This window comes from Panthera leo, chromosome E1 (assembly GCF_018350215.1).
Source record: "Panthera leo isolate Ple1 chromosome E1, P.leo_Ple1_pat1.1, whole genome shotgun sequence".
Taxonomy (NCBI): Eukaryota; Metazoa; Chordata; class Mammalia; order Carnivora; family Felidae; genus Panthera; species Panthera leo.
Window position 1 is genome coordinate 60,522,976 of NC_056692.1, and position 27,148 is coordinate 60,550,123.

The 27,148-nt window shown below is 64.3% G+C and overlaps 2 protein-coding genes across 11 annotated transcripts in view; one reads left to right on the forward strand and one right to left on the reverse strand.

Moving 5' to 3' along the window:
- Positions 1–3,700: 3,700 nt before the first annotated feature.
- SLC16A3 (solute carrier family 16 member 3) lies at positions 3,701–13,211 on the forward strand. 6 transcript variants are annotated; one of them, XM_042917239.1, is made up of 8 exons: positions 3,701–3,809; positions 6,410–6,463; positions 6,565–6,794; positions 9,490–9,590; positions 10,296–10,543; positions 11,000–11,143; positions 11,490–12,248; positions 12,955–13,211. In XM_042917239.1, exons 5-8 carry the CDS (start codon positions 10,321–10,323, stop codon positions 13,209–13,211), a joined length of 1,383 nt encoding a protein of 460 aa, XP_042773173.1. In that variant the 5' UTR covers positions 3,701–3,809; positions 6,410–6,463; positions 6,565–6,794; positions 9,490–9,590; positions 10,296–10,320. The 6 variants fall into 6 exon arrangements, with proteins under 6 accessions (XP_042773173.1, XP_042773171.1, XP_042773172.1 ...); XM_042917237.1 differs by having other exon boundaries at positions 6,410–6,794; XM_042917238.1 differs by lacking the exon at positions 6,410–6,463 and having other exon boundaries at positions 6,502–6,794.
- Positions 13,212–13,246: 35 nt separating this feature from the next.
- Positions 13,247–27,148, reverse strand: part of CSNK1D (casein kinase 1 delta) — a 32,858-nt gene continuing 18,956 nt past the window's right edge. For 3 of the 5 annotated variants that reach the window (XM_042917243.1, XM_042917244.1, XM_042917247.1), the window contains exons 4-10: positions 26,619–26,847; positions 26,014–26,184; positions 25,447–25,595; positions 23,578–23,749; positions 22,915–23,054; positions 14,130–14,283; positions 13,247–13,465 (exon numbers count right to left, since the gene is read on the reverse strand). In XM_042917243.1, the coding sequence (XP_042773177.1) occupies positions 14,194–14,283; positions 22,915–23,054; positions 23,578–23,749; positions 25,447–25,595; positions 26,014–26,184; positions 26,619–26,847 (951 nt within the window). In that variant the 3' untranslated portion in view covers positions 13,247–13,465; positions 14,130–14,193. Of the gene's footprint in view, positions 13,466–14,129; positions 14,284–16,691; positions 18,760–19,892; positions 19,956–22,914; positions 23,055–23,577; positions 23,750–25,446; positions 25,596–26,013; positions 26,185–26,618; positions 26,848–27,148 lie in introns of those variants that run through there. The other 2 variants (XM_042917246.1, XM_042917245.1) reach the window with 2 other exon arrangements.

Genomic DNA, 27,148 nt, shown 5'->3' on the forward strand with positions numbered 1-27,148 from the left:
CCCAGACACTCCCAACCCCCGCATACCCCCAAACTCCCCCCAGACACCTCCAATCCAGATACCCCAACCCCCCCATACCCCCTACCTCCCCTCACATGCCCTCAACCCCCCAGACACCCCTAAGCTCCCTCCATATGCTCCCAACCCCTGAGAAACCCCCAACATCCCCCAGAAACCCCCAACCCAGATACCCCCACCCCCCCATAGACACCCCATCCCACACACCCACCCTCGGCCCCCATGCCCAGCAGCCCGCCGGGCAGGGACCATGGGTGAGTCCTGCCAGGCTGGGCTGGGTCTGGGCTCTGCAGCCTGTTTTGGCCTCTGTTCCCAGCCAAGCGGTTAATGTGTTTACTTTTCCGGGAGCCTGAACAGACCCAGGTAAGGCCCTGGGGAGCAGGAGGGGGTGGGAGGGGAGTGGTTGGAAACCCCTGGCCTTGGGCCGGCTGGGTGCCGGTCCGGCTGACCTCACCCACCCTGGAGTAGGGGAGTAAGGGAAGGTGTGGTCGCAGGTGTAGGGTGGGGGTGAACACACGCAGTCACGGCTGTGCCACCATGTCCCTGTGGAGGGCAGGAGGCCGGTTCTGCCTGGACGTCGGTCACGTGACCTGGCTTTCTTCTGCCGACCTGGCCTGTTCTGGCCCCGATCCCGCCCATGGGGTGGGCGGCTCGGCCTGGACTCCAGCGGTCGGTTCCTAGGGCTCGCGAATGGGGGACCCGTGTGGCTCCATCAACAACGTGGCACCCTAGGTCTGGCCCCACGTAGGAGCAGGCGGCCCTTCCTCCACTCCTGTGTGGCCACTGTTCTCAGACGGCTCTCCCAGGCTTCCAGTGTCAGTTTTGGAGATAGCGGCAGGACCGGTCTCCCATTCTCTGTCCGGACACCCCAGAAAGGTGGCGCGTATCCCCAGTAGCTGCAGAGGGCTGGGCCGGTGGTGGGGACAGCCCTGGAGGCCCCTCGGAGCCGAAGCCGTGACTCGAAACTCTGGGAATTGGAGTCCAGGAGCCGGCGGAGGGGCACGTGGGGGCACTTGTCAGACCGTGGGGGGGGGGGGGGGAGGTGGGGCCAGGAACAGATGAGGTCACCAGGGAATACCCAGTGCTGGGCAGTCCCGTGAGGCCCCCTCACAGGGATGGGTACACTCCCCCTGGCCCTCCACTCCCTTCCTTTCAGAAGAGGGTAGCCCCAGTCGTCGGGCTGGCCCAGGGCCGCCGAAGGGGAGCGGGCACTGGAGCCAGGTCTGGGGTGGGTGCCCTGGGCCGTCTCTGCTCCTCCCCTGCACCTCAGAATTACAGCTGTTCCTTCCCTGCTGTGCACAGGGCACCATTCAGGTGGAATGCAGCCTCGAGGGAGGGGGGGCTCGGGGGAGGGGGGCTCAGAGCCCAAACCTGAAGGGGCCCCGTGGGGCTGTGTGCAGAATGGAGCCTGGCCACTCGAGACCCTCCCAGTGCTGGGCACCCCAACGGAGCCTTCCTGAAGGCTAAGCGTTTAGAAGCAGGGAGGCTCCCTGTTACGGGAAGAACCTCAGAGTCCTCAGAGGTGGGGCCAAGCGGTTCGTGTCTGGAAGGTTCCTGGCCCTCCCTTGCGGGACTGCTCCAGATGAAGCCCTGGGGAGAGACTTCTTTCCCTCTCCTCTGATTGTCAGCCACCGGGTACCCACCCCCCCCCCCCACCCCCAAGAACCCATCTGCCCCACCGCCCCACCATCTGCCATCACTCTACCACTCTTCCTTTCCTCTTGCAGCTACTCCCAGCCCTGGAATGCTCTGCAGGGGGTGGGGGAGGGGCTGGAAGGCTGGTGCCTGATGAGCCGGCCCTCTGTGCCCACCTGTGCCCACCTCAGCTCTGGGCACCATGCCTGAGGGGCTCTGAGTCTGGGGAACGTCCTCTCCTGAAGGCTCCTGTGGGACCACGGTGTCCCTGGCTGACCGCCCCCAACTCTTCTACCTAGCTGGGACCTAGCTGGACCTCACTGGACCTTCGAGGCCCCTTCCCTTCTTTGGTGGTAGGGGCTGGGGAAAGGGCCGAATCCCAGGCACTCCCTCGGGGAACTGTGGGGTCCTCCCAGGTCTTGGAGCTCAGAGGAAAGGCAGCTCTGCACTTAGGGAGGCTGGCAGAGGGCAGAGAGACCCCAGCCACCTGGGCCTTTCTTTCCCTGCTATCCACGCTGCGCTCTTCAGTCTTGGGGTGGGGGTGGGGGGGGCGGGGGGGCGGGGGCTGAGGACTGCAAGGTTCCCACCCAGGAGGAATCTTCAGTCCCCAGGGTGGGGGATGCCAGCCCCCAAGTCCTGTGAAGATGGGGAGGCATCTGGGTGGCGGTAAGAGGGACCCTGAGCTGGGCAGGGTGTGTGTCTAAATAACCCGAGGCCAGGAAGCCGGTGCCCCACTGCCAGGAGCAGGAAGTGCCACCACAGGTGAGGGGGCTCCTTCCTGCAGCCCCACCCCCACACCAGTGCTTCCACCTCCAGCCTGTGGGGGGAGCACGGCAGGAGCAGGTGACTGGAGGCTGCCACCTGAGGCTGTGAGATGGGGGTCGCCTTCCCCCCACAAGTGCCCCTACCGACGGACACCCAGGATCTAGGCGTCATCCGGGAGGCCCAGGCCCTGTGCCCGGGCTGGAGGCTTGGGCTCTGCTCACCTTTTCCCTACGCGTGCATGTTTACACGAGAGTTCTTTAGTATTTTGGGGTGAGGGTGGTTGGGCCCTAAACAGGGGTTGGGGGCCAGGCCCGGCCCATCCCAGCCTCTCTGAGTGCCAGGGTTCTTTCCACAGGGAGTGGGTGGGGTGTGGTCTGCAGCATGCAGAAGAGAAAGCAGGAGGCCTTGGTGGCCGAGGCATCTCCGACGGGGCAGTCGGATGGACTCAGCCATCTGCCCACGTACCTCAACCACCGTAGCAAGGCCCCGGGAGGGAGTAACCCTCCACTCCGCCCCCCCATCCCCCACCCAGCCCACAGTCGCCAGTGCCTCCGCCACCTCCCCTGGTCCCAGGAGACCTGGAGTGTCATTTCAAAGTCGGCTGGGTGGAAAGTATTCCTGCGGTCCCTGCTGGGTGGCCGCCACCAACGGCCACACTCCTCGGCCCCTCCTCAAACTTTAGCCCTCTCCAAGTGACAGCTAAGAATAATGGGGCCTTGAAGCACCTTTCTTGGGACCAGCCGGGGCGAGCGCCGGCGGGCGCGGGGATGGGGAGCGCCGGGGACGGCGTCCCACCCCACCGGGTGGCGATCCTGGACGCCCCAGGGGAGGGGCGCGGCTTTATCCGGCTTCGCAGGGCGCGGAGCCACCCGGGGAAGCGGAAGTTCAGGGAGGTCGACTGCCTGGTCGGCGATGACCCAGGCAGCGCGGGGGGCGCGGCCCGCGAGGAAGCCGAGGTTCGGATGGGGCGGAGATTCCGGGGGGGGGGGGGGGGGGAGACTGGGGAGGGAGGCCTGTGCGCCCCGGAGCTGAGCGGGGAGGGGGGGGCGGAATGGCACAGGGTCAGGGGTGCCGCCTCCGGGGTGGGAGGGCGAGACCTGGGGGCCGGCCCGCGGGCGCGGGGGGAGCGGGACCGGCCCGGCGAGAAGGCGCATCTCCCTCCCGGCCGGGGTCTGCCCGGGGCGGGGGTGGGGTCGTCCCTCAGCCCGGAGACAGCTCGGGCGCCGTCGGGAGCTGAGGGCGCCCCTCCCGCGCGGCGCGGGGTCCGGGCGGGGCGGGCAGGGGCGGCGCCAGGCGGCGGTGACGCGCGGGGGACGTGCGGCGCGAGCGGCCGGAGCTCCGAGTCCCCCCGGCAAGGCGGCCAGAGGCGCGCGGCGGCCGAGCGGCGGCAGGTAGGCGCGGCGCGGATGCTCGGCGGGGCGGGGCGGGGCCGGGACCCTCGGCCGAGTCGGCGCTCCCGCCCCTCGCCCCTTCCCCTCCGGGCCTCGGGCGGCCGCCACCGAAGGGCTCCGGGGAACCAGCCGCGCCCCCACCGCGCCCTCGGACCGGCCCCCCGTGCGCCCCCTGCGTTGGGCGGCCCTGGGGCGGGGGGTGAGTGCTGGGCTCTGTCCCGGAGGCGGGTGCGCGGGGCGGCCGAGCGGGGTCGCGGGTGCGAAGAGCTCGGTCCACGGCGGCGGGCGGTATTTGGTGGGGCTGCCGCCGGCCCGGGCCCCCTCCCGAGGGCGCGGGGAGCACGTGCGCTCTGGCCGCCGCGCTGGGCGGCGGTGGTGGTGGTGGTGGTGGCGGTGGTGGTGCCGGTGCCGTGGCCCCGCGGGCCTCTGTCTCACCTCCTCCCGCCTCTCCCTGCGCCCAAACACTCGCCTCGCCGTCTGGCACCCGCCCTCGGTCGACGACTCCCAGGCCAGGCCCGGGGCAGAAAGGTGGGGAGCCCGTTCTGAGAATCAGGCTGGACTCCCCCGTTCGCCTCTACCGCCTCCCAGACCTCTACCCCCTGGGAAAACCAGCGGGGCCTCAGTCTATTTATCTGAAAGGTGGGTTGACAACATGCCTGCCTGGATGCTGGACCAGGCCAGTGGACGACAGGCTGTGAGTGGAAGAGAAGCAGTCGGGTCACGGCCACTGGGGCTGCCTGGCCTCTAGATGAGGGACAAAGGGGCAGCGCGGAGGCCAGAGTGCTTTTCCATCCCAGAGGCCCTGAGCTGCACGTCCAGAAGTGCACACTGGGTGTGAGAGGGAGCAGACACAGGAGCGTGCCCTCGAGGTTGGACCGGGCCTCTGTGGGTGGGCCATGACTGAGGAGTTGTTCCCATGGCAGGAGGCCCGCCCCCAGAAGGGGCACAGGTGGGGTGGAACCTTCCTGCCCAGAGGCCTGTGGTGTGGACAGGACCTGGGGTGTGCAATGGGAGGCCTGGCCCCAGGGCAAGCTCTGTAATGACTCGGTGTGACCTTGGGCAGGGCCTGGTACCCAGGAGGCAACCTGGCTCTGACTCCAGCTGCAACCTCGGTCTGGAGGGGCAGCAACAAAAGGGGGTCTGTGCTCTTCAGGACAGTGGCCAGGGAGTGTGTGTAAAGGGGGGTGGGGGTGGGGGGCTGTGCTGTCCTCTGTGCCAGGCCCCCTTGCTCTAGGGTGGGTCCAGCAGTGACCTGGCCGGTGCCACTCTAAGGTTAGGAGTCCAGCAGGGTGCCCCAAGGGCCCAGGGCCGGAAGACTGTCTCACAGAGCAATCAATCCATCCGAGGCACCTCTGGGTCAGGCCTCAGGTGCGCTGGGCCAGGACAAGCGTAGGACAGGAGTGGAGAGGCCTGAGGATCCTCACGGTGCCGGCCCGGCAAGGACAGACCTCCCGGCCTCAGTCCCCATCTGTGAAATGGGCGGGGTGGGGTGGCCTTCAGGGAGAGTTCTCAGTCCACTTTCACAGCCGGTCACAGCGCCCACATGGCCGGGCCCCTGCCGAGGCAAACCGAAGCCGGTCCCGCCCCGGGGGGAGCCGCGGGAGGGGCCACAGGATCTCCTTCCGCGCCGGCGCTCACTAGCGCCCTGTGCCGTTCTGGGGCTCCCTGACCCCAGCGGCCCGGGCGCTGGCCTATACGGTAGCAGACTAGCAGACGGGGAGAGCGCCTACTCCAGGCAATACGGCGGCGGCTCCTCCCTTGGCGTGGTCACGTCCCCCACGTCCCTCGGCCCAGCGAGAGCGGGGTGGCAAGGCGGAGCTTGCTCCCTTCCCACACCCCTCCCTGTCTCTACCCTGCTGGTGACCGCCCAGCCCCACCAAGGTCGGCCCGACCCCCACCTGCCACCAGGCCCAATAGGGTGGCGATGGGAGGGGCCCCTCCTGGTTACTGAGGTTGGCCGTGCAGAGCCCTTCTTGGCCTTGGCCTTAAAACACTAGCTTTGGGGGGCGGGGTGGGGGTGGGGGTTACAGGGAGTCGAGCAGTGGGACAAGATGGCCATGTGATGGGCAGGCTGGGCAGGGTTCAGGACTAGAGGGGGTTGCTTTGAGCCTGCTCTAGCCACCACTCTGAGCCCTCCAGACCAGGGGGCTCTGACAGGGTGAGCCCAAAACCATACACAGGACCACAGCCCACAGCCCACAGCCCCCTCCTTGTCACATGAGGCATCATGTTGGAGAGGGGCTGGCCCCAGGGCAGGGTGTTTTCACACCACTGGCCTCTGCAAGATGTAAGAGCTTTGGGAGCGCCCTGGGGGACTCCGTGATCAGTGGATATGGTGTGGAGGGCCCAGGCTGGCTTAGCACGCTTGGGTCATGCCTGGGGCAGACCTTCACCCAGTGCTCAGGGCCCATCTCCCCAGAAAAAGCCCCAGACACCTCCCTCCAGTCAACAGCTCTGCCCACAGGTGGGGGCAGGGCGGAGGTGGGCATCTGGGGTCTTGTGTCAGCCCTGGGAAGCGGACAAGCACCCAGACCAGTGTTGCTTCCTGAGCGCTGGGTGGATGGAGGCATCCGGATATATGTTACCTATTTGCACAACAGGGACAGCGGGGAAAGGAAGCTAGGGAGCCTGGGAGGCTCTCCCTCCTCCTGAAGGTATGGCACTCTTCTGTCAACCACCCCCTATGCTTCAGGGACCTTGGGGCTCAACTGAAGCCAGGTGCGAGCCACAACGGGGCTGTTTCTTTGGTGCCCAGGCGCGTGTCCCAGGCGTCCTGGTGCAGGAAGAGCCCAGGACGGAATGCAATTGCTCCTCTCCTGCCCCACCCGCCTGGAGCTGGTCTTTGAGGACTGGAAGTCTGGCTAGTTAACTAGCCAATCTCCCCAGGAGGCGAACCTACAGGCTCTAGAGTTGGAGGCCACCGCAGCGAACCTCAGGGACACGGCCTGCCCTGGAAGCGCACGGGCCAGAGACCCAGGATCCAAGGTGGGTGAGAGAACCACCTACAGAAGCCTAATGGGGAGTGTGGCCGGGCTCACTGGGGACGGCAGTGGGTCTGCAGGCTGGAGTGGAGCAGCAGAAGGGGTTCTGGAAGTGGGAGAAGCCGAGATGTGGGGGTGGTCAAGGCCAGGCTGTTTGTGTGAGTCTGCCCCAGCCCTCCAGGTGGAGGTGCCCAGGTGAGTACAGGCGGACAAGGGGGTGATGCTGGAGCACACACCTGGCAGGAGGCCAGGCTGGCTCAGGGGCTGGGGTCTGGAGTCCTGACCCACTGGGATGCCGGCCAGCCAGTGGACCCCTGCGGGAGAAGCTGGCAGAAGGCCTGGATTTGGGAGCTCCGATGGGTGGTCTACGGGAACGGGCTGTTCGAGTGACCCCCATGCATACTCTTCTCTGGGCCTTCCTCTGCTCAGCTCCCAGCCGCCTGGGGCTGTGGGACCTTTTCGGGAATTGGGGGGGGGCAGCTCCTGGAGCCTCACCTGACCCAGGAGCGGACACACATGCCCCACCGGGGAGATCAGCTTTCTGAGGTCCAGAGGGCGGGTTATTTCTGGGCCGGGGACGTGGTTCGCATGCTTCCCTGGGAGGGTAAATGTCATCACAAGTCCAGCTGGCTGGTGTGTGCCCACAGATGTGCTGGCACCGCCTCTCCTGGCACACTGCAGCGAGGGTCCCCGACCAGTCCCCCCAAGGGGGCCTCCATTCCAGGCCCTCCTCCCCCTATGGGTTGACAAGACCCATCTTGCTCTTAGAAATCCCAGCCCCTTCTCTACCTGGACGCCCTACTGAGCAAAACCCCTTTGCTCCAAACTGAGGCCCCACCAATTCCCTTCCCTGCTTGCCCACCACCACTGCCCACTGGCAAATTGAGATCTTGCTGAGAAACTTCACTTTGAAGCCTGGCTGATGTGGGCAATGAATAGGGGGTCATTTTAGTGTGGTTGGCACCCTAGGCTGGCGGGGCAGCTGGGAGGAAAGTGTCTGAAGTCTCTAGGGATGGGTGGGAGAGATGGCCACGCTCCCCACGTAAGCCTCCCGTGGCAGCCACTTGGCCCACACAGGTCTTAAAGCATGCCATATCCTCCTGGCACCTAAGCCTTGGCACCCCTGCTCCCCTCACCCTCCTGGATGCTAGTTCAGGGGATGCCCCATGTCCCACAGGTGGCCAGCGTCTGTCTCCTGAGGACCAAGGGAACCTCCAGGGAGGGCCCAGCCCTGGCCGGCAGCAGCTCAGCAAAAAACAGGCCATCTAAGGTGGGGGCGCATGTTCCTCTGGCGAGTGCCAGGCGCGGCTAGTACAACCAAGATCTCAGAGGGAGGCCCCGTATTCTGGAACTTTGGGTATACAGACTTGAGCTGCTCCTAACTTTTGGCGTCAGACATCCCTCTTTGGCCTTTGCATGGCCCACTTGGTCTATTTTTAAAAATCAGTGAAAGCCCATAAGCCCACAACCCAAAACAAACCAGGATTCTGGGGATGACCAGCTCCTCTGGGCCCCCATGACCGCCATCGCTGTCCTTTGTCCTGGGGCTGTTTGTGCTTTCTGCCTTAAACAGTGGCGTTAAATTGTAACACATTCCTAAAGTGCATTTTTTTCGGTTTTTTAATTAAGTTCTCCTGCTGCGTGTACCTCAGGGATCTTTTAAGCTAAAGACAGTGATGAATAGCCGGGGCCTGCGGTTTTGGCTGTGGGATGTGTTTGCCCCTCCGGCCGGTCCTCAGCACATGGCTGCAAGGTCTGAGACAGGGTATCTGGTGGGGAGAACCCAGGGCTGGGGCCAGACTTTCCTGGCAGAGGCCGGTCCCAGGTTCCAGGTATGCCTTAGATACGCAAGAGGGCCAGCTGGGGTGCCGTGCAGGCCATGGGCCTGGAGGCTTCCCTGGTCTGGGTGCCCCTGTGCCCCTCTTAGCCTCAGGAATTCCCTGCAGCTCGCTCTTAGGCCCAGGAGGCTTCTGAGCACTCGGGGCAGGGTGGGTGGGCCTAAAGGGCACGGGGTCCAGGAGCCCAGAGAGAAGAAAGGTTCTCTTGGGTCTCCCAGAAGCAGTGCTGGTGGCAGTGAAGCCTGGCCCAGCTGGCAGCCAAGGCAAGCACTGGAGTGGACCTCTGGCCCAGCCCGGGGTGGGGGCCCGGGCCGCGCTCTGCTCCAGTGGGCTGTGTCAGCCCTGTCATCAGCCTGATGGCCAGCTGGCTCCTGGGGGGGTCTGGTCATCCAACAGTGGTGCTCTTGAACAGCAGCTACTGCTGGGAATCACCCAGAAAGTCCTTGAAAAACACCCCCAACACAGGCCACACCCTTGGGTCAGAGCCTCAGTACCCCCCAGACCACTGAATCAGGATCCTAGGGAGCACCTGTGGCCCGGATGCTGGGGGCAGGGAGAAGGGTTATTCTTCCCACGGCTTCTCCCCCACAACGCTGACCCTGTGCTCACACAGGCCAGGCACAGAGGCCCTTGTCCTCACTCCAAAGTCCTGTCCCAGGTTCCATGTATGCCTCGCACACAGAAATGGGCCCCCCAGGGGCTCTGCAAGGTCAAGGATGAGGTTGGAAAGGGGACGGCGTGGAGCCAGGTGGCTGACACAGGGGCTGTGAGATCTGGTTGGGACGCTCCTGGGCATCAGTGTAGGTGGGGCATTTACACCACGCAACTGGCAAACTCCCCCTTGGGGCTTCTGTCCTCCAGAGCTAGTCTTTGGCCGCTGGCAGGAGAGGGGAGAGGAGAGGGCTGCGGTCCGGGCAGCACCTGCACTGAGGAGACGCTCTCCTGGGACCAGCCTCTGTCTGGTGAGCTGGGGGGGCGAAGGCACCAGCCTCATCCCTGGCATCAGGTGGAGGCGGGGGGCTCCAGCTGGACGTCTGGCCCCGGCACTCCCAGTTCCTGTGCCTCAAGGGGGCTAAGCTCTGGGCTTGAGAGAGGTCTGAGGGTTTGCCCCAGTAGGCTGCATGGAAGCCTCCTCAGTGGTACTGCCCGATGGCCTCTGCTGGCGACCCCCAGTCCCGCCTGCACAGCAAAGCCTGTGAGCCTCAGCCCCTCTTGGTCAGGCTCTCACTTGGGAGCCCCATTCCCCGGGTCGGGGGTGGGGGTGCACGGCTGGCCACACCTAGATTATTAGGTCTCAAGGGACACCACCCCAGGTCCCCTCTCACAGGACCCACCTGCAGCGGGGGGTGGGAAGTGCGGGCTGCTCCCCCAACAGGGTCAGGCGAGAGGACACACTGGGCTGACTTCCCCGCTGGGGTCTGTCCTCCTCAGGAGGAAACCTGAGACCTTGCTGAGCCCAAAAAAGCCACTGCCCTTTAGAGCCAGCTGGGTGGGAGCGGGCCAGGCCTGAGCGGGGGAGGGAGCACGGCAGCTGCCGCTCAGCCCAGACCCTCCAGCCTGGGGCCAAGTGCAGGTGAGGCCCCAGGTGAGGGCCGGAGGCGGGGCTCTCAGGTAGCACAGGGGCTGACCCAGCCAGACAACCCAGGCAGCCTGCCTTCCTTCCTCAGGGACGCACAACCGGTCCTCCTGGCCATGGGCGGCGCCGTGGTTGACGAGGGTCCCACCGGCATCAAGGCCCCTGACGGGGGCTGGGGCTGGGCCGTCCTCTTCGGCTGCTTCGTCATCACGGGCTTCTCCTACGCCTTCCCCAAGGCGGTCAGCGTCTTCTTCAAGGAGCTCATGCGTGAGTTTGGGATCGGCTACAGTGACACGGCCTGGATCTCCTCCATCCTGCTGGCCATGCTGTACGGGACAGGTGAGGGGCTGTCACGCCCAGCGGTCACCTCTGGAGTTCACCGTGTTCAGTTCTAGTTAAGAGCCGCACACAAGCAAGAAGGCCTGGGGGTGGGAGATGGGCAGGGCCCAGGGGGGCCCCTTTCTGCCCCAAATCCGTGGCTCTCCATGGGGCCAAACCCAGCACAGGCCAAGTCTTTGTAAGACCTGTCCGACGACAGGCTGTACCTGCACAGCTGTACGTGGTCCCAGAGGACGAGGCTCTGGAACGGTCCTTTACGGACAGTTGGGTCTCGACGCCTAAACAGAGCAAACAGAAAAGAGACCGACCCGGGGGCATTCTGCTGCAAACCGTGCTTTGCTTGGGAAGGTGTCTGGGCACGACTCACATCCTGGGCACCTGGCCTGTCTGCTGAGCTGGGGCAAGGGGCACCGGGGAGGGAGAGTCCGGGCCCAGCTCTCTGCCCCCCACCCCCAGGCCCACTCTGCAGCGTGTGTGTGAACCGCTTTGGCTGCCGGCCCGTCATGCTCGCGGGTGGCCTCCTGGCATCCCTGGGCATGGTGGCTGCGTCCTTCTGTGGAAGCATCATCCAGCTCTACCTCACCACCGGCGTCATCACCGGTGAGTGGGGCCCAGCGGGGAGCGGGGCAGGCCACAGCACGCTCACTCCTCAGTGGCCAGATAACGGGCCGGGCGGCGCATCCAGAGCGAGGGGCCTCTTGGGAGGGGGCGGCAGTGGGTTGCCTCCCACCCCTGGCGCCAGTCTCTCCCTCGTTCCCCGTCTGTCTCTCCCAGCATGTTAGTTGGTGACAGGGGCTTTGAATGCACACCGGGTCCCCTCGCATGGACACCCACAGACCCCACGTACAACTGTTCAGGCCGGAGCCTGTGTCTGGGCAAACGGGGGACAGGGACAAGGGGCCAGGAGGACTGAGCTGACACCTTTCCCCGCCTGCCCCTCCCACAGGCTTGGGCTTGGCACTCAACTTCCAGCCCTCCCTCATCATGCTCAACCGCTATTTCAACAAGAGGCGCCCCATGGCCAATGGGCTGGCGGCCGCGGGCAGCCCCGTGTTCCTGTGCGCCCTGTCCCCGCTGGGGCAGCTGCTGCAGGACCACTATGGCTGGCGGGGCGGCTTCCTCATCCTGGGGGGCCTCCTGCTCAACTGCTGCGTGTGCGCCGCGCTCATGAGGCCCCTGGAGGCATCCCGGCCGGGTTCGGGGCCCGGGCCCCAGCGGCCAGCCAGGCGGCTGCTGGACCTGAGCGTCTTCCGGGACCGTGGCTTTGTCATCTACGCCGTGGCCGCCTCCATCATGGTGCTGGGGCTCTTTGTGCCCCCCGTGTTCGTGGTGAGCTATGCCAAGGACCTGGGTGTGCCCGACACCCAGGCTGCCTTCCTGCTCACCGTCCTGGGCTTCATCGATATCTTCGCCCGGCCCGCCGCGGGCTTCATCACGGGGCTTAAGAAGGTGCGACCGTACTCCGTCTACCTCTTCAGCTTCTCTATGTTCTTCAACGGCTTCACGGACCTCACGGGGTCCACGGCCAGCGACTACGGTGGCCTGGTGGTCTTCTGCATCTTCTTCGGCATCTCCTACGGCATGGTGGGGGCCCTGCAGTTCGAGGTGCTCATGGCGATTGTGGGCACCCAGAAGTTCTCCAGTGCCATTGGCCTCGTGCTGCTGCTGGAGGCCATTGCCGTGCTCATTGGGCCCCCGTCGGGCGGTGAGTGGTGGGTCACAGCCTTCCTGGGGAGGGGGACCCACCGTGGGAGGGCTCTTGGCTGCAGGGACACCTACCAACGTGGCCAGGCCACCCGTATTCCAGCAGGAGTGAACGCCAGCCATGCCCCCCTCCTGAGGACCTGCTTGGTCCACCACGGAGGGGGCCACGGGCCTAGACCAAAGGCAGGCACGTGCCCGAATCCTGAGGGTGGTGCTATCCCTGCAGGCAGGCCAGCTCAGAGCCCAGGTGGGGGGTTGGCTTTGGTTACTTTGGGCTTTTACCCTTTGCAAAGGCTGAGAAAATACCGGGGCGTAAACTTAAACGGTGTGGGCTAGGGTCTCTCCAGCTGACTCTGTAGGCCCGCACCCACAGGGGACCCCGTGAATTCCAGGGCTGTGCCTCGGGGGTCCTGGGGTCCTTCTGGGGCCTAGGCAGTTCCCGTGAAGGCCACGGGTCAAGAGGCCTCCACGGTGACAGGTGACAGGCAGTGTGACCAGATACCTCCGGGCACCTCAGACGAGGCTCCCACCCTGAACCTGCACGGCTCCAAACCCTCCCCCGAGCCTCTTGGTCTGTGCTGCCTGTGGGGAGGGAGAAGCCGGGACAGGGTGCCCCTGGGCTGTCCCCGACAGCACAACGGTGCACAGGTAGCCGGTGACCGTGGGGGTGACCTTCAGCCCAGGCTGACGCTGTCACCCCTTTGTAGGCAAGCTCCTGGACGCGACGCACGTCTACCAGTACGTGTTTCTCCTGGCAGGGGCCGAGGTGCTGACCTCCTCCCTCGTGCTGGTGCTGGGCAACTTCTTCTGCATTAAGAAGAGGCCCGAGGCGGCTGCGGAGGAGGGGGAGCGCCACAAGCCCCCCGCGGACGTGAGGGTGGACTCTCGGGAGGTGGAACACTTCCTGAAAGCAGAGCCTGAGAAAAACGGGGAGGTGGTTCACACCCCAGAAACGAGCGTCTGAGCCGAGGAGGCCAGCAGGGGTGAGGGAACCGGACAGAGACTTCAAGGCTCGTGTTTATTTCACAAACAGGACCGGCTTGGGTGGGGCCGTCCGTGTGTCTCGGGGGGCTGGTGAGGTGGGGACCGTGTCATTCCAAAGCAGGTCTGTGGTAGAGCCGAGCCTCGAGGTTACAAGCCGTCCGCACCAGGACACAGCCTGCTGACCCCAGAGCAGCCTGGTGCCCACCGCTGTGCTCAGGGACCTAGAAACCCATGCTTCAGAGACAACACGACCGGGGTCAGGGGCGGAGCGGCACCGTCTCGGGAGAGACACCCCCCCCCCCACCATGTGGCTGGCGGCACCCCGTCCCGCCCCACCTCCACCACGGCGCTCTAGCCCGCCCCTCGCCGAGTGTTGCGGGACAAACCTCCCTTCCTCCGCTTCTGAAGGTCTGAAATAAACCCGCATATGGGAGGAGCCACCTTGGAAGGAATGTCTTCAAAGAGCCGGGGTCTCATTCTACGAGGGGCAGGGGTCTGACCGTTGGCTCCAAACTCACTTTTTCAACAGACGACCTGGTTGTTTTTACAAAGTGGCTCTGGCCTTTGTCAGCTGGGTCGGCTTTCTAAGTGCTGCTGGCTCTGGACCCTGTGTCGCTGGAGCCCAGATGGCTCAGAGCATCCACCCAGGGGCCCCGTGGCTGGAATGGGTCTGGCCGCACCCAGGAGCCCCTTTGAGGCGTGGGCACTTCAGCGGAGACATACGTGTGATTCGTGTCCACTATGTGTGTGTTTAAAGAAAATGATCTTCCTGCCTTCCATTTATTCACCCCTCGGTCGGCTGATCGTGGCCCTATGTGGCCAGCACCCAGGGTGGGCATCTGCTCCCGTCCTCCTGGTCCAGCCCTGCTTGGCCTCGCCCCGGGTACCTCACACCCACCTGCCCTCGTGGCCAGTGGTGGCCTGCGTGGCTGGGAGCCCGGTCAGAGGCCGCTGGGGCCGCCTCAGTAGGTGGTGCGTCGCGGGCGCTGGGGACGGCAGCGGGCACCCTGGCGGGCCGCGTGCAGCCGGAGAGATGCCACGTCCCTGCTCCTCTGCAACGAAAAGCAAGTGAAAGCTCACACCTTGTCCCGGCCAGAGATGTGCCCCCGGGGGGCTGCTGCTCTCCCTCTTCCATGTGTCCCTCGAGCTGTGTGAAGCCAGGCACCCGCCTGCAGCACCTGCCCATAGCCCCAGGGCTCTGATGCCCATCCTGGTCTGCCCGGGCCCTCTGTGGGGGGCGGGGGCTGTGGCGATGCCAGCTGCCGCAGGGGTCAAGGCGGAGGCCCGCATCTACTGCCCTTGGCCCGTGTTCAGGTGAGCCAGGCAGGGCCCGCTGGGCTGTTTGTACCCTCCCCCTTCTCGGCCGCAGGAGCTCCATCTGGCTGCTGCTGGCCACGAAGAGCTGTTGTGGGCTTCCTGGACCTCGCGCTGCAGTCTCCCCAACCCTCACCCTAAACTGCTTCCCCAGCGCTGGCCAGGAGCAACTGAAGTGGGCGTCCTCACCCGTCTCCATGCCTGCGTCCTAAGGCTGGCCCAGCATGGGGGCCAGCGACCCCGCGAGTCCTGCCCTGGGGATACTTAACATTAAGCAATTCTGAGATGATCGCTCCAATCGAGGCAGGATGCACACAGCTGGCCGGGGGGGCTGGGGTCCACGGGCAAGCACGCGCACTCCAGGGTGAACCAGGGTTCCTCTACCCTCCCCTTGGCCTAGGGAATGCGGGTCCACCTGTCCCCTTAGCCGGCACCTTGGTGGACACGTGAGGTGGACCCAAGGCCCCCTGCTGGGCACAGTCTCAACGCCTCCACCCGCCTTGGTGGACACGTGAGGTGGACCCAAGGCCCCCTGCTGGGCACAGTCTCAACGCCTCCACCCCAGACCGGAGGCTGAGGTTCAAGGCCAGAGGGAGAGGGTGAGCAAGGCAGTCTTATCTGCCTAGTTTTCTGGTTCCAGGTGTTTCCGGCCGGGCCCAACATGGGAGACAGGAAACCTGGATGTCCTCAGGAAGCTGCGGCCACCCAGGGCTGAGCACTCCTCCCTCACACGAGTCAGGGAGAGCAGTCAGTGCTCGTGGGGCCATCCCTCGCCCTCCAGCACCCCGTGGAGACTGCCCCATGCGAAGTGAGGCAGGCGCCCGTGCCAAGCCCCCCCCCCCCCGTGGGCCTTCTCGGCCCCTCCCTGGAAGGTACGCACACGTCACCCTAAATCACCCCAGACTGCTGCCCCTAGCCTGGCCGGACCTGGGTGGACCTGCCACATACAAACGCTGGGAAGAGCCTATGCAGAGAAGCCCCTGGTGCACGCGCGTGGGCCCTGAACCGGGGGAGCCCGATGGGGGGAGGCAGCACTTGCAGCGGCCCCGACGGACTGCCCAGTCCTTCCCAGCACCCAATCCATGGCCTCAAGGACGCACAACGTGGTGGATCCTTGTAACCCAACACGGGTACACGGGAGGCAGCACCCAGGCTCTGGACACAGGAGGAGGACAAAGGGACGAAGGACAGGGTGTGGGGTTTCCAGGAGGGGCTCCAAACGGCTTTCAGCGGAGGCTCTGCACACACTCCTGAGTACTGAGCCTTGTGCCCCAGCCCAGCGGCTGGTCCCTGGGTCAGGAAGATGGGGACCGTCAGGCGTCTTCCACTGCTGAGAGGCCAAGGAACAGGGCAGGCAGGCTCTGGGCAGAGGGCAGCGTGACGGCCCCTGTCTGCCCGCGGCCCCCTCCCAGCAGAACAGAGGAGGGCAGCTCGGGGCTGGTCTCCCTGCCACCTGGGCTGGGGGGAGCAACAAGGGGCCCGAATTTTGCTTTCCCAACGTTGGTGGCTGGGAAGTGGGGAGGGCCAAGGAAGAGCCCAGCCCTCTTCCGGAACCCGGCGGCCCACTGGGCTCAGCCAGAGTTGGCAGAAAGGGGAGGGCTGTGCTGGGTTACCGCACACTCGCGGGGAGCAGCTGGCTCCTCAGGCGCACGTAGGCCAACCCCACGCCTTCGTCTTCGGTGGGGTGTGGGGCTCACGGGGGCTGCAGGGCTTCAACAGTGCACGTGGGAAAGGGAGGTCAAGGCTGCGAGTTCAACAAATGGAGGGGCCCACCCTGGAGCTGCCTCCCAGGAACCACGTCCCCCTTGGCGGCTGTAGGACCATGACAGGCCAGCTGCCTCCCCACAATGCTCGGGGCAGGTGACAGTGCTTCCTTTTGGTGCTGCCCGTGGGGCCACGGGGCTCAGGCACCTGCTCCGTGAAGGTGGTCAGGCCGGGGGGAGAAGGGGCCCCTGAGCGCACCGGCACGTGTGTGCGCACGGCCCGTGCAGGCGTCGGCTCTGGAACCGCAGAAGTGGCAGCCCGCCCGGCCACCTGCTCCCGACCAGCTTATACCAACACCACCGACGGGCCGCGGGCGGGCCAGACACACAGGGCCCCTCTCAAACGGATGAAATAAAGACCATGTGGAGGGCGGGGGAGGGGGGAAGGTAGAAGTCATCATGGATTTATTATTTACACGGTGGTAGTACATAGATGCAGTGATCACACAAACGTGCCAAGTCAGAGACCGGCCACCGATACACAGGTTGATACAGACGTTGCAACTACGCGTCCTGCAGTCGTGACGGGGAATTAAACACCGGGAGGGCAGCAAGTGTGCACGGACGGACGGACGGACAGCCGCACAGCCACGGGCCCGGGGAGCTGGGCCCGCCTTTCGGTTCGTCCGGCAATTTCAGGTGGAAGCCCAGATGCAGAGCGTGAGCAGGCTGTCCCTACCGGCGTTGGGCAGCACCTGGGGGGCTGTGCTGCTCACGCCCCGCCAGGGGGCAGGCGTACCTCTGGAGAGGGTCCCAGCCCACCCTGACCCGCCCGAGCTCGCACCGCGCTCCCACCGCCCCGCCTGGCCCAGGCCCCGCGCCCCCAAACAGAACAGCCAGTTCAGGATTCACAAAGAAGCAGATGGCCGCGCTCCGGCACTAGCGGCTGCGGGGGCAGGAAGGGGAAACAGAGACGGACACTTCTCCGGTCCACTTGCTGCCAGCGCCCTGGTTTCCACACAGAGCACTGTGCAGGGGGCGGCAGGAGGAGAGGCGGAAGTTCCCCCAAACACCTATATTGCACCTTGTTTCCCGCAACGGGGGCTCCGGGCTGCCACCTGGCGCCTCTGCCTGCGACAAGATGAGGGAGCGTCCTGGCAAACCACCAGGAGCCCAGGGGCCCCGAGAGGTTCCTTCTGGCGAGACTCAGCCCCGCCCTGCTTCTTGACCCCCGTGGGGTTTGCTAGGTCCCAACGAAAGTCCCGGAAGGAAGTGCGTGACGCCACACCCTCCTGGACACAGGTCGAGTCACCGGCTTCTTGGCACTTGAGGGTGGATTCCCTTGGGCCGAGGCCTCTGTGGGCAAACCCGGCGCCGGGCACACCGCCACGCCCTTGGTTCTGAGCACACAGATGTTAACACACGTCGAGGGCCAATCTACACCGATCACGGTTACAGTCCGTTCAGAACGTTTCCCAAATTCAAAGACACGGAGGCAACACCACCGCCAAAACGACCACACGTGACCCCAACGGAGGGTCCGACGTCTCTCGCTCGAAATCCTCTCCCGAGGCACCAGCAACGCGCCACGCAAAGCCTTGGCCTCCGAGATCTTCGGTGCTCGGCTTCCTTCTGGCCGCGTCCAGGGGGGTGAGGCGCAGCCTGGCTCCCTAACCGCTCCGAGGACCTCGTCGCACGGGCCTTCCGCTTCAGGTGGGGAAGGGACAGTGACAGCCAGCACCAGCGTAACGAGGCCACAAGACGCACGGCACACGGCACACACACGGACACGCACGGGGCACTTACACACACGTCTACACGGGACGGCACTTCTGACGAGAAAACCCCTCTCCACAGCGGACCCCACGACACACGCACCACAAAGCAGAGGACGGCGCCCGCGCTCTGCTCCCTGACGCGCTCTGCCTACGCGGAAGCTCCACGCCAGCCTCTGCTCCGGGGGTTCTTTAGAGGCAACATCTGTCTCAGGACCACAGAAACAGACGAGAAAGGAACAATAAAAAGACAGGTTTCTTTACACAGATTTAAGCCAGTAATTTTTAGCAAAATGATACAAAACTGTCTTAACCAAGTAGAAGATCGGTGGTTACAGTGGGCTCGTCAGGGAGCAGGGCGCCGCCACCGCAGGGGACTGAAAGGCTCTTGAGCGGGAGTCTGGTTCTCTCTGCAACTGTCTCTCACACTCTGCTTTTCTTCCCAGCCCGAGACGAGCGGGCCGCGTGGGAGGCCCTCGGTGCAGCCCCTGCGACGGCAGAGCTTTGCGGTCTGTCCGGGTTAGTTTGTGTTTTGTTTCCCCCACGGGCGTCGCTGGGCGGGCGGCCTGGAGAGCTCCCGGTGTTAACGTTTCGGTTCTAGACCGGGGGGCGCGTCACTAGTAAAGCCATTGTAACAGAGTAGACCAGCCATGCATTGTCTGCCCTTCACAGCGGAAAGGAGTTCTCATCGGTGCACCACAGACTGAAGACCACTGGAAGCCACCCGACCGGGAATCTGTCGGAGCCAAAGCACAGGAGAAGGTCAGCATGAGGCCAGAGGCACGGGGCCGGCCAGACTTGGGCACGACACAGCAGTGACGGCGAGGGGGGGACACGGACGCTGCCCGACCCTACTCTGGACGCCCGCGCCAGACGCCCAGCCACGCCGGAAGGTCCCTCTGCGGCCAGGACACGTGCTCAGCGGAACGAGTGACAGGAAGACGGGGAAGGAGGAAGAAGCATGCAAGCAAGGAGGCCGGTGGCCACGGAGCTAGAAGCTCGAGAACAATCAGACCAGACAGAGTCCAAGCCGGAAGAGGTACTTGCTCCCAGCACCCCCTTCCTGGAAAGTAACCTGGTGTTCAGGAAGCAGGGATGAGGCGCCGTGTGGGCACCGGGACTCCCCGTGGAGGGGGGAGACGTGAGAAGCAGCTCCCGTCAGGGCGCCCCGGGGAACGCGGCCACGCCGGAACCGTGGCAGGTGCCGCAGCGGCGCCGGCGGCGAGCCCTGGCCACGAGGAGCCACGGCGTCACCGACGGGAGCGGGCCTGGCTCGGGTGCCCAGCCATGCGCCGACGGCAGGCAGGGGAGCAGGCGGCTGTGGCTGACGGGTTAATACAGACGGCAGCACGGACGGGATGCTGAGCAGAGACCGAGGTCGGAAAGAAAAACAAACGAGGACAGAAATAAATGCGAAAGAAGAGAGTGACAAAGCCAGGGCGGCAGAGACCACCGGGAGACTCCCGCAGCAAGAGCGCAAGAGCCCCCACCAAGCACGGCCGCTCAGCTGAGGACGACACACCCCGCGCCCCACACTACGGACCCCGGGCCGGGGCGGCTCGAGTGCCCTGGGGCCGCCGGGGCTGCGCACGAGCGCACGGCCCCGGGCTCCGGACGGGGCCGACGGCCAGCGCAACGGCGGGCAGGGTCCCAGGGCCGCCCCGCGCGCCCCCAGACCGGGCGGCTGAGCGCGGCCGCTCCGGAATCCATTCACGGAAAAGCACCGGGCGGAGGGCACGCGCTCTCCCTGCAGCACCCGGCATGCAAGCCCGGTCCCGCCTGCGCACCCCCGGGGCGGACGCAGGGGTGGTCCGTGCCCGCCCCGCCAGGCGCCTGCCGCCTGCCGGGCCCCGACATGAGCACACTCACCGGTGCTGCCTTCCAGCGGGAGACGTGCAGCTACTTGCCGTGGTGTTCGAAAGGAATGCTATTCTGAGGTGGGGGGAAAAGACAGCCGTTGGTAAGGGTTCCGCCGGCAAGCAGGACTGAGGCCTTCCGCACCTCGCTTCAACTGGGTCCGCGACCCGGCCAGGCTGCCCCAGAGGGGACCCCGGGAACGACGAGAGCAGCCGCAGCCGCTCCTCTCGCCTCATCGGGCAGAGCGTGAACCTGACACTTCCAGATGGGGGCCCGCGGTGGGCCCCGCCCCCAGGCCTTGCCTGTGCTTGGCCACCCCTCCTGACACGTGGACCGGCCACAGGGAAGACAAGGGGGCCACGGGTCTCACTGGAAAGGAGTTAACCTCAGAGGCCGTGTCACGTTCTATTCACAGCACCGCACCCGCGAGGCCTTTTCTTCTCAAAGACAGAAACGCACAAACAGGTTCATCGACCAGATGCCCTCTGGGGTCCTCACTGCTCTGGCTGACAAGTCGGACTTGTGCCCTGGGTCGGGAGCGTGGGGACCGTGCTCTAGCACAAGCCCCCTCCAGAAGGAAGTAGAGGCAAGGAATGGTCACCCTCCTGCAAAGTCTGAGCGCACCACGGTTAAGGGGTGGGGACGAGGGACACAGATGTCAACGGCCCCTCCCCGCGCCCAGCTGGAGAGTCAGCAGGGTCCCCCACAGGCCGGCCGGCGGCTCGAGCGCCTTCCGGGAAGAACTACTGCCTCCGACATCGCACATCTGCACAAGACACGACATCTCTTCAAAGCTCACAGAGAACCCAGACTTCTCGAGAAGCAGCCACGGGGGAGGTGGACAGAACACGCACGGCCTCAGCCCCATGGGGGCCGCCCTCGCTTCACAGAAGCATCCCTGGCTCTACCTGCAGCCCACTTCCTTTGGGGAAGCGTGAACGGAACCCACAGAATCACACAAGCTGGAACTTCCAAACCACCGGGGCCGACACTGGGGGGCAACCCCCGCCAAGAATCTCAGAAAGAGACTCTTGCTGTCCCACAGGGTGCCCGTCACCCCCTGTGGAGGGCAGGAGCCTGGTGCAGAGTCTCCCAAGAGCGCAGGTGGGTGACCCAGAAAACCCAAAGGAGGGACCATCTCTGGGTCGGGGGTGCGTCAGGGACACATCCCAGGGCCGTGTCCTCAACACAAAGACCCTAAGAAAACCCCCAGGGGGACCAGTGCTTCTATCAGAGGGGAGACACCTCCCCATCACACCTCTGGAGCCTCGTCCTTCTGGTCCAGTCCCACGCTTCTTCACACGGAAAGCACAAAGAACAAGGACGCGGAACACGGGACTCCCAGTTGCAAACTCGCCTCTGCTCAGTGAGACTTCACAGCAAGGCCCCAGGGCATGTGGGCTGAGGCTGGCCACACCGTGCGGGAGAAGCTGGGCTCGGTCCCAGCAGCCTCGGGCCCTCTGTCGTCCCAAACCCTCCACGTATGTTCTTTTCCCTTAAAGAGAATTAGCTCTGCCCCTTCCTTCACCTTTGCTGGCTGAGGTCCAGCACGTAGATCCTGAGTCCAGACAGAGCCCCTGGGGTCCACAGACTCCCGGTTGTCCCTGCCTGGGGTACCTGGGGCCCTGGAGCAGGCTGTATGCCTGGGCTCTTGGCCACACGTGGGCAGACGCTGCCTACGATCTATTTCCTGCTGCCGATTCATGGATTCCAGGGCTTGGGGGAAGAAGCCCATAGCCCTTTCTGTGTCCTGCGGGGAGGGAGGTGCAGTGTGGGGCCCAAGCTCATTACGCTGGCCAGACTTCTCGAGCCCCACAATTAGAACTACACGGATCCTTAATCTCTTTGGGAAAAAGTTACGTACAAAGACAACCCCTTTCTGGCAGAACTACCAGCAACCTAGATGTAGTCACACCGAAACTATTCACTTTACCGGGCTAAAATAAAAGCGATCAGGAGCGCTCCCTCCTTGCTCCTCTGCCAGAAGATCAAGCAGACGCTGCAGAACTGAGGTTCTGGGCAGTTCTCACAGACCCTGTGCTCTCCTAACCAACGTGCTCGGCCCAGCAATTCACCAAGATACGCCCAGCACCAAGCGTGTGCCAGCAGCAGGGCCCAAGGCTAACTCGTCAACGAGAGAGGTACCACAGTGAGCCGGAGGGGCACCGCCAGGGGTGCGTGACCCAGGACCCGGGCTTCCAGGGTGCTCCCCAAAACCAGTGCCCGTCCCCCCAACCCCCCGCAGATACCACGGGGCACAGGCACCCAGAGGACCCTGTTGGAAGCAGGAGAGGGCCCTGACAGCTACCTGAGCAAGAAGGTCCAAGTGTGTGAAAAGAGCTCATCTGTGGAGGGCACGTGGGTGAACGCAGAAGAGCCACAGCACCAAAGTCAGAAAGGGAAGAGGAGGATGTGGGTGGAAGGGACCCATGTGCGTGACCGAGCCATTTCTCTGAGGACACCTGCCTCGTCAGAAAGAAGGCAGGTGGGCAGGGACCTCAGAAGACGGGAACCCTCACCCGCGCGCTGACAGGCTTGTCCAGGCCACCTTCTAGGGGCCGAGGTGGCCGCCAGCAATCCACGGGGACCGCCTGCCCAACGAGTGTGAGCAAAGGGCCTCCAAGCCTGTGTGTGCCCATGACAGACGTGTGGTGTGAGCAGGCGTGGCATCTCAAGTCTGCACCGGAAGACGGCCGAGCCTCCAGGGCTGGCTTGGGGATGGGCTGCGAGGAGGGCCACAGAAGAGAAAAGGCCCCACTACCTGTCCCAGCGCGGCCGGGAGACGAGCCCTTCCTCTGCACAGCCCGCAGTAGGCTCTGAACTAAGGGGCTGCAGAGCCGCAAAGGGCGCCGCGTCCCTCCCCGCTTAACACTCGGAAAGGACGGCCGAGGGGAAGCAGGAAGGAAGGAAGCCCTTCCACACCCTCGCCCCACTCTTCTTGGCGCCCGAAGACCAGCTCGGACACAGAAAGCCCACGGGCCGCAGCGTCCCGACCTCGCCGAGCCCGGAGCGCGTGCCTGTGCGGAGCACATACCTGTGAGGTCGACATGCGGGAGGTATCTTGTCGGCCCGTGAGATCGGAGGAGGAGACGTTGACGGGGGCGCCGCGGTGCAGCCGCATACTCACTTTCCGCTCTCTTTCCATGCCAGACACGGGCCGAGGAGAGGTGTTAGCTGGAGAAGAGACGGGGCAAGGGTGAGGCCTCAGGGCAGCCCTGCCATCAGCAAGAGGAGGCCTCTCCTCAGCGGCCTCGGCGTCTAGCACGCGGGGAAGTGGGTGCCGCTGTACCCCGCGGGGCCCCACCAGATTTCCAGGTCGGCAGCGGCGGGCAGGGCCCGCGGAGCGCCCAGGGACACCAGTGTGCTGGCTCCGGGCGGACTTTCCCAGGAGCTCAAGCAGCGGAAGGGGGCAGCTCGAGGCCTCTGTGCTCAGGGGGCCGCTCATGGAGGGGACAGAGGGGCGGGCGGGGAGAGAGGTTCCTAGGGGAGCCATCCATGTCTCAGTGGCAGGGTCCTCCAAGTCCAGTGAAACACACGTCCCCTGGCCTGCCCATCCTCGGGAACCAGAGTCGACCAGAAGCGGGACGCACACAGCCTCACCCGGCGCGGGGCCCTGCAGCTCCAACAACCGGAGCGGCCAACGTGCACACCAGAAGCCCCGGTGCCTGCTGGGGAGACGTGGCCTCAGCCCACTCACCAGTGTGTGAGGTAGGGGTGAGGGGGGTGGGAGGAGCCACCTCCTGGGTGCCCCGCAGGCGGCCAGAGGCCGTGGAGGGGAGGCCGCGGGCGGCTGGGTTCCGAGGGTGCCTCAGCCGCTCCTCTCGATCGCGGCGCTCCCGCTCAGCGTCATCAGCTGCCCGGCTGGCTCCCTGCGAAGGAAGCAGGAAGACTAGACTGAACAGGGTTCGGTGGAAACTGCCCAAGGGTCCCGGCTGCCCCTTGCGACTCAAGCACACACCAGGGGCACTGGGACCTGCAGCCAGCTGGGATGAGGCGCCTCTCCCTCCAGGACGGCGGCCCGCCCCTTGACCCTATGAGTGCGCAGAGGTCGTCCCCGACGCTCCTGAACCCCCCTCACTGATAGCAACTGGGTGGCCTCTTCCCTGTGAACACCCACACGGGGACGGGAAATCACACGAGGTCAGGGCAGCGGTGGGCCCAACGTGCTGGCATCCGGTCGGTGGGAGGCCTGAGCAGAGCCCAGATCTCCGGCCCCAGGGCGGATGTCAGGCCGGTGGCCACAGGACAAGGACTCAGGTGGCCAGAGCTGTCCGAGGAGGACCCACGTGGTGGACACCACTTAACTCGCTCCCAGCAAATAGCTAGTTACGCGATGAACCGGGCGAGTGGGGACAGGACACCCGCCACCACATTCTAATCACCAGTGCCGTCAGGCAATAGTCTGCAAACGGCAGCCCACGGGCCAAATCCAGCCACCACCGGTTTCCGCACAAGTCTTCCTCCGCACCCGCTCGAGTAACACGCCACCCGTGGCAGCTTCTCAGTGGCGGCGCAGAGCCGCGTGGCTGTTCCAGCACGAGCACCACAGAGCTGCGATTAGGCGCGCCCCAGCCCTGCCCGGAGAAGGGCGGCCGGCCCCACTGGGAGGGGGATGCCGCCGGAACGTCGCCCAGACTCCGGGCGACCTGTGGGGGCACGTCCCGCGCCAGCCCACTGTGGCACACCTGGTTCTCCCACACACGGCACAGACCCCTGCACGAACACCCGGGTACCCGCGAGGCCGCAAAGTAATCCTTTCTGGCTTGTGCTGTCTAGAGAGGAGGTTCCGCTCCTCCGCCACATCTTGTCACCCTGGAAAGGTTCCAATTTCTGTTTTAAGCGCGTAACTAAATATGACAAATTTGTAACAAAACAGGAAGAAGTTCCAAAAAAACCCTGGAAGTTTCTGGCAATAGTATCTCAAGATTAATTAGATTCCTGTAACAGGCAGCCTGTTTTAGAGAAGGCAAACACCAAAGCTCAAGCTCTGCACCCCCACCCCCAGCAGTCAAGCACAAACCTGCATCCATTCGACAACCCCGGAACAAAGGAAGTCAACGCGCTTGGACCCCAGGCACCGCGCCTCCTGAGCACCCACCCGGCTCGCTCACCCACGCGGCTGGGTCCGAGGGAGGAGGGGCAAGTGGTCACGTCACCTGGCAGGAGCCCTCGGCCTTGGCCATAACCCCCTGCACGACAAACGCTCGGGAGCCACACCCCAACATCAGAGGCAGTCAAAGCCATGGCGCTCTTGGTGAGGAGAATGCTAATAAAATGACGTTCCCATGGTCTGTCATTCAAGTAAGAGCCCTGGTTCCAGGCAGACCTGCACCAGGAGACACATTCCACTGGCTCCAGGGGGGCCAGTGCTGACACAGTGCCTTCTTTACTGTCCCCTCACCGGGATCTTGCTTCTTGGAACCTCCCAGCCTTGGCTAGATGCACCCTACACCGGGCCAAGACCCTAGCAGGTGCACTCGGCTCCCCCTAGGCGGCAGACACGCCTTCCAAAACCTGCACCTCGTCTGGCGGAGGCCTCTGTCTAACCAACCGGCAGAGCACTTACAAATTTGAGCATGTTCCAGTCGAACACGTAGTCATAGGAGAAACCCTGGCGGTGGAAGAGATTCCTGAAGAGCTGCCTCAGGTAGGAGTAGTCAGGCTTGTCGTCAAAACGTAAGGAGCGGCAGAAATTCAGGTATGTGGCGAACTCAGCTGCAGAACAAGATACTCAGTGCTACCGAGCAGCGCCCAACAGGGCACTGGTGGCTGCAGATGCTCTCGCCACCACTGCCTGCCACACACCAGGCACGCGAGACATGTCGTCCGAAACACTGGTCACACAGGGAGGGAACTGAGACTTCAGGAAACAGTTTAAGAAAACCCAGCACCACAGAGCACAGCCTGGTTCCCCCCAGGGCATTTCTCCATAGGAACAAAGAACTCCCTGGGTCCTTGGTCCCGGAAAGCAGAGGAGCACCAGGGACAGGAAGCTGCCACCAGCCCAAGGACAGGTCACCCACGGACTCTTCCCCTCCTCACCACGCGGGACTCGTCGGCCTCCCAGCACCCCCACCCTAACCCCACCCTGAGACCACAGGCCCACCCAGCGCCTGCACTCGAGGACACGCACAGGGGTAGCTTTTACACAGCACTTCGATGGGGGTGGACATCTTCTTCTCGCTGATCCGTTCGTACTTCTGCCTCTTGGTGGCTGCCTTCAGCCCCTGCCAGGGCAGAGAGCCCAGATTGAAGTACATGAGCACATAGCCCAGTGACTCCAGATCATCCCTTCGAGATTGTTCTGGAAAAGACGGGAAATGGGTTAAGAACAGCACACGTGCGCCTGCAGCTGCAAAACCAAGACCCCAGGCGCATGCTTACTGTGGAAATGCACTTTTAAAGCTACAGAAAATACTCTCGGATTCTTTCTCACCAGAAGTCACCCCTGATGTGCTTTTAGGGGCTCTGGCACCCCTGGATGGGCGATACCAACATTAAGTTTACTGTCAGAAAGCCCAGCCACTTACCCGCCCCCACCACACCTCACAAAAGGTTCTCCACAGTCCAGACAGCCTTCGCTACAAAGGTTCGATGACAGCCTCCATGCCAAACATGCTGGCCACTCCCAGGGTGTCCCAAGGGGCTGGCCTTTCCCTGAGCTAAGGGATGGACATGCCCAAGGCGGCCTGGGCCAGGGACCGGGGGCACAGAAGAGCCCATCACCCACGGGCTCACCGATTCCAAGATGCGTGTTGATGGAGGCGTACCGCGCCGTCCCAGTGAGGTTTTTGTTCTCGCGGTAGGGGATGTGCTGGTGGGTCCTGGCATCCCGGTACTTCTTGGCCAGCCCAAAGTCAATGATGTAGACCAGGTTGCCCTTCTTCCCCAGCCCCATGAGAAAGTTATCTGGCTTCACATCTCGGTGGATGAAGTTCTTTGAATGAATGTATTCGATGCGACTAATCTGGAAGCAGAGAAGGAACGATGAGACATTAAACCCCAGCAGCAGCCTTGGAAAAGGATCCTGGCTCGGCAGAGTGAGGGCTGCGCCCTTAGCTGCACGTCCCGTCCCCTTGGTCAGAGCAGAGTAACTCAACAACCAGTGAAGGGCGCCGATCGGACCACCTTCGGGACCCCTGCAGTCTTCCTCGCTGGCTCTCGTGGTGGGTGGACTGCTGGCTGGTGACAGGACCGCCCCCTTCCCAGACGAGGGTCTGCAGCAGTCGGCCTCTCTGCAGAGTCCCACACGTGAATGGGCGACGCCG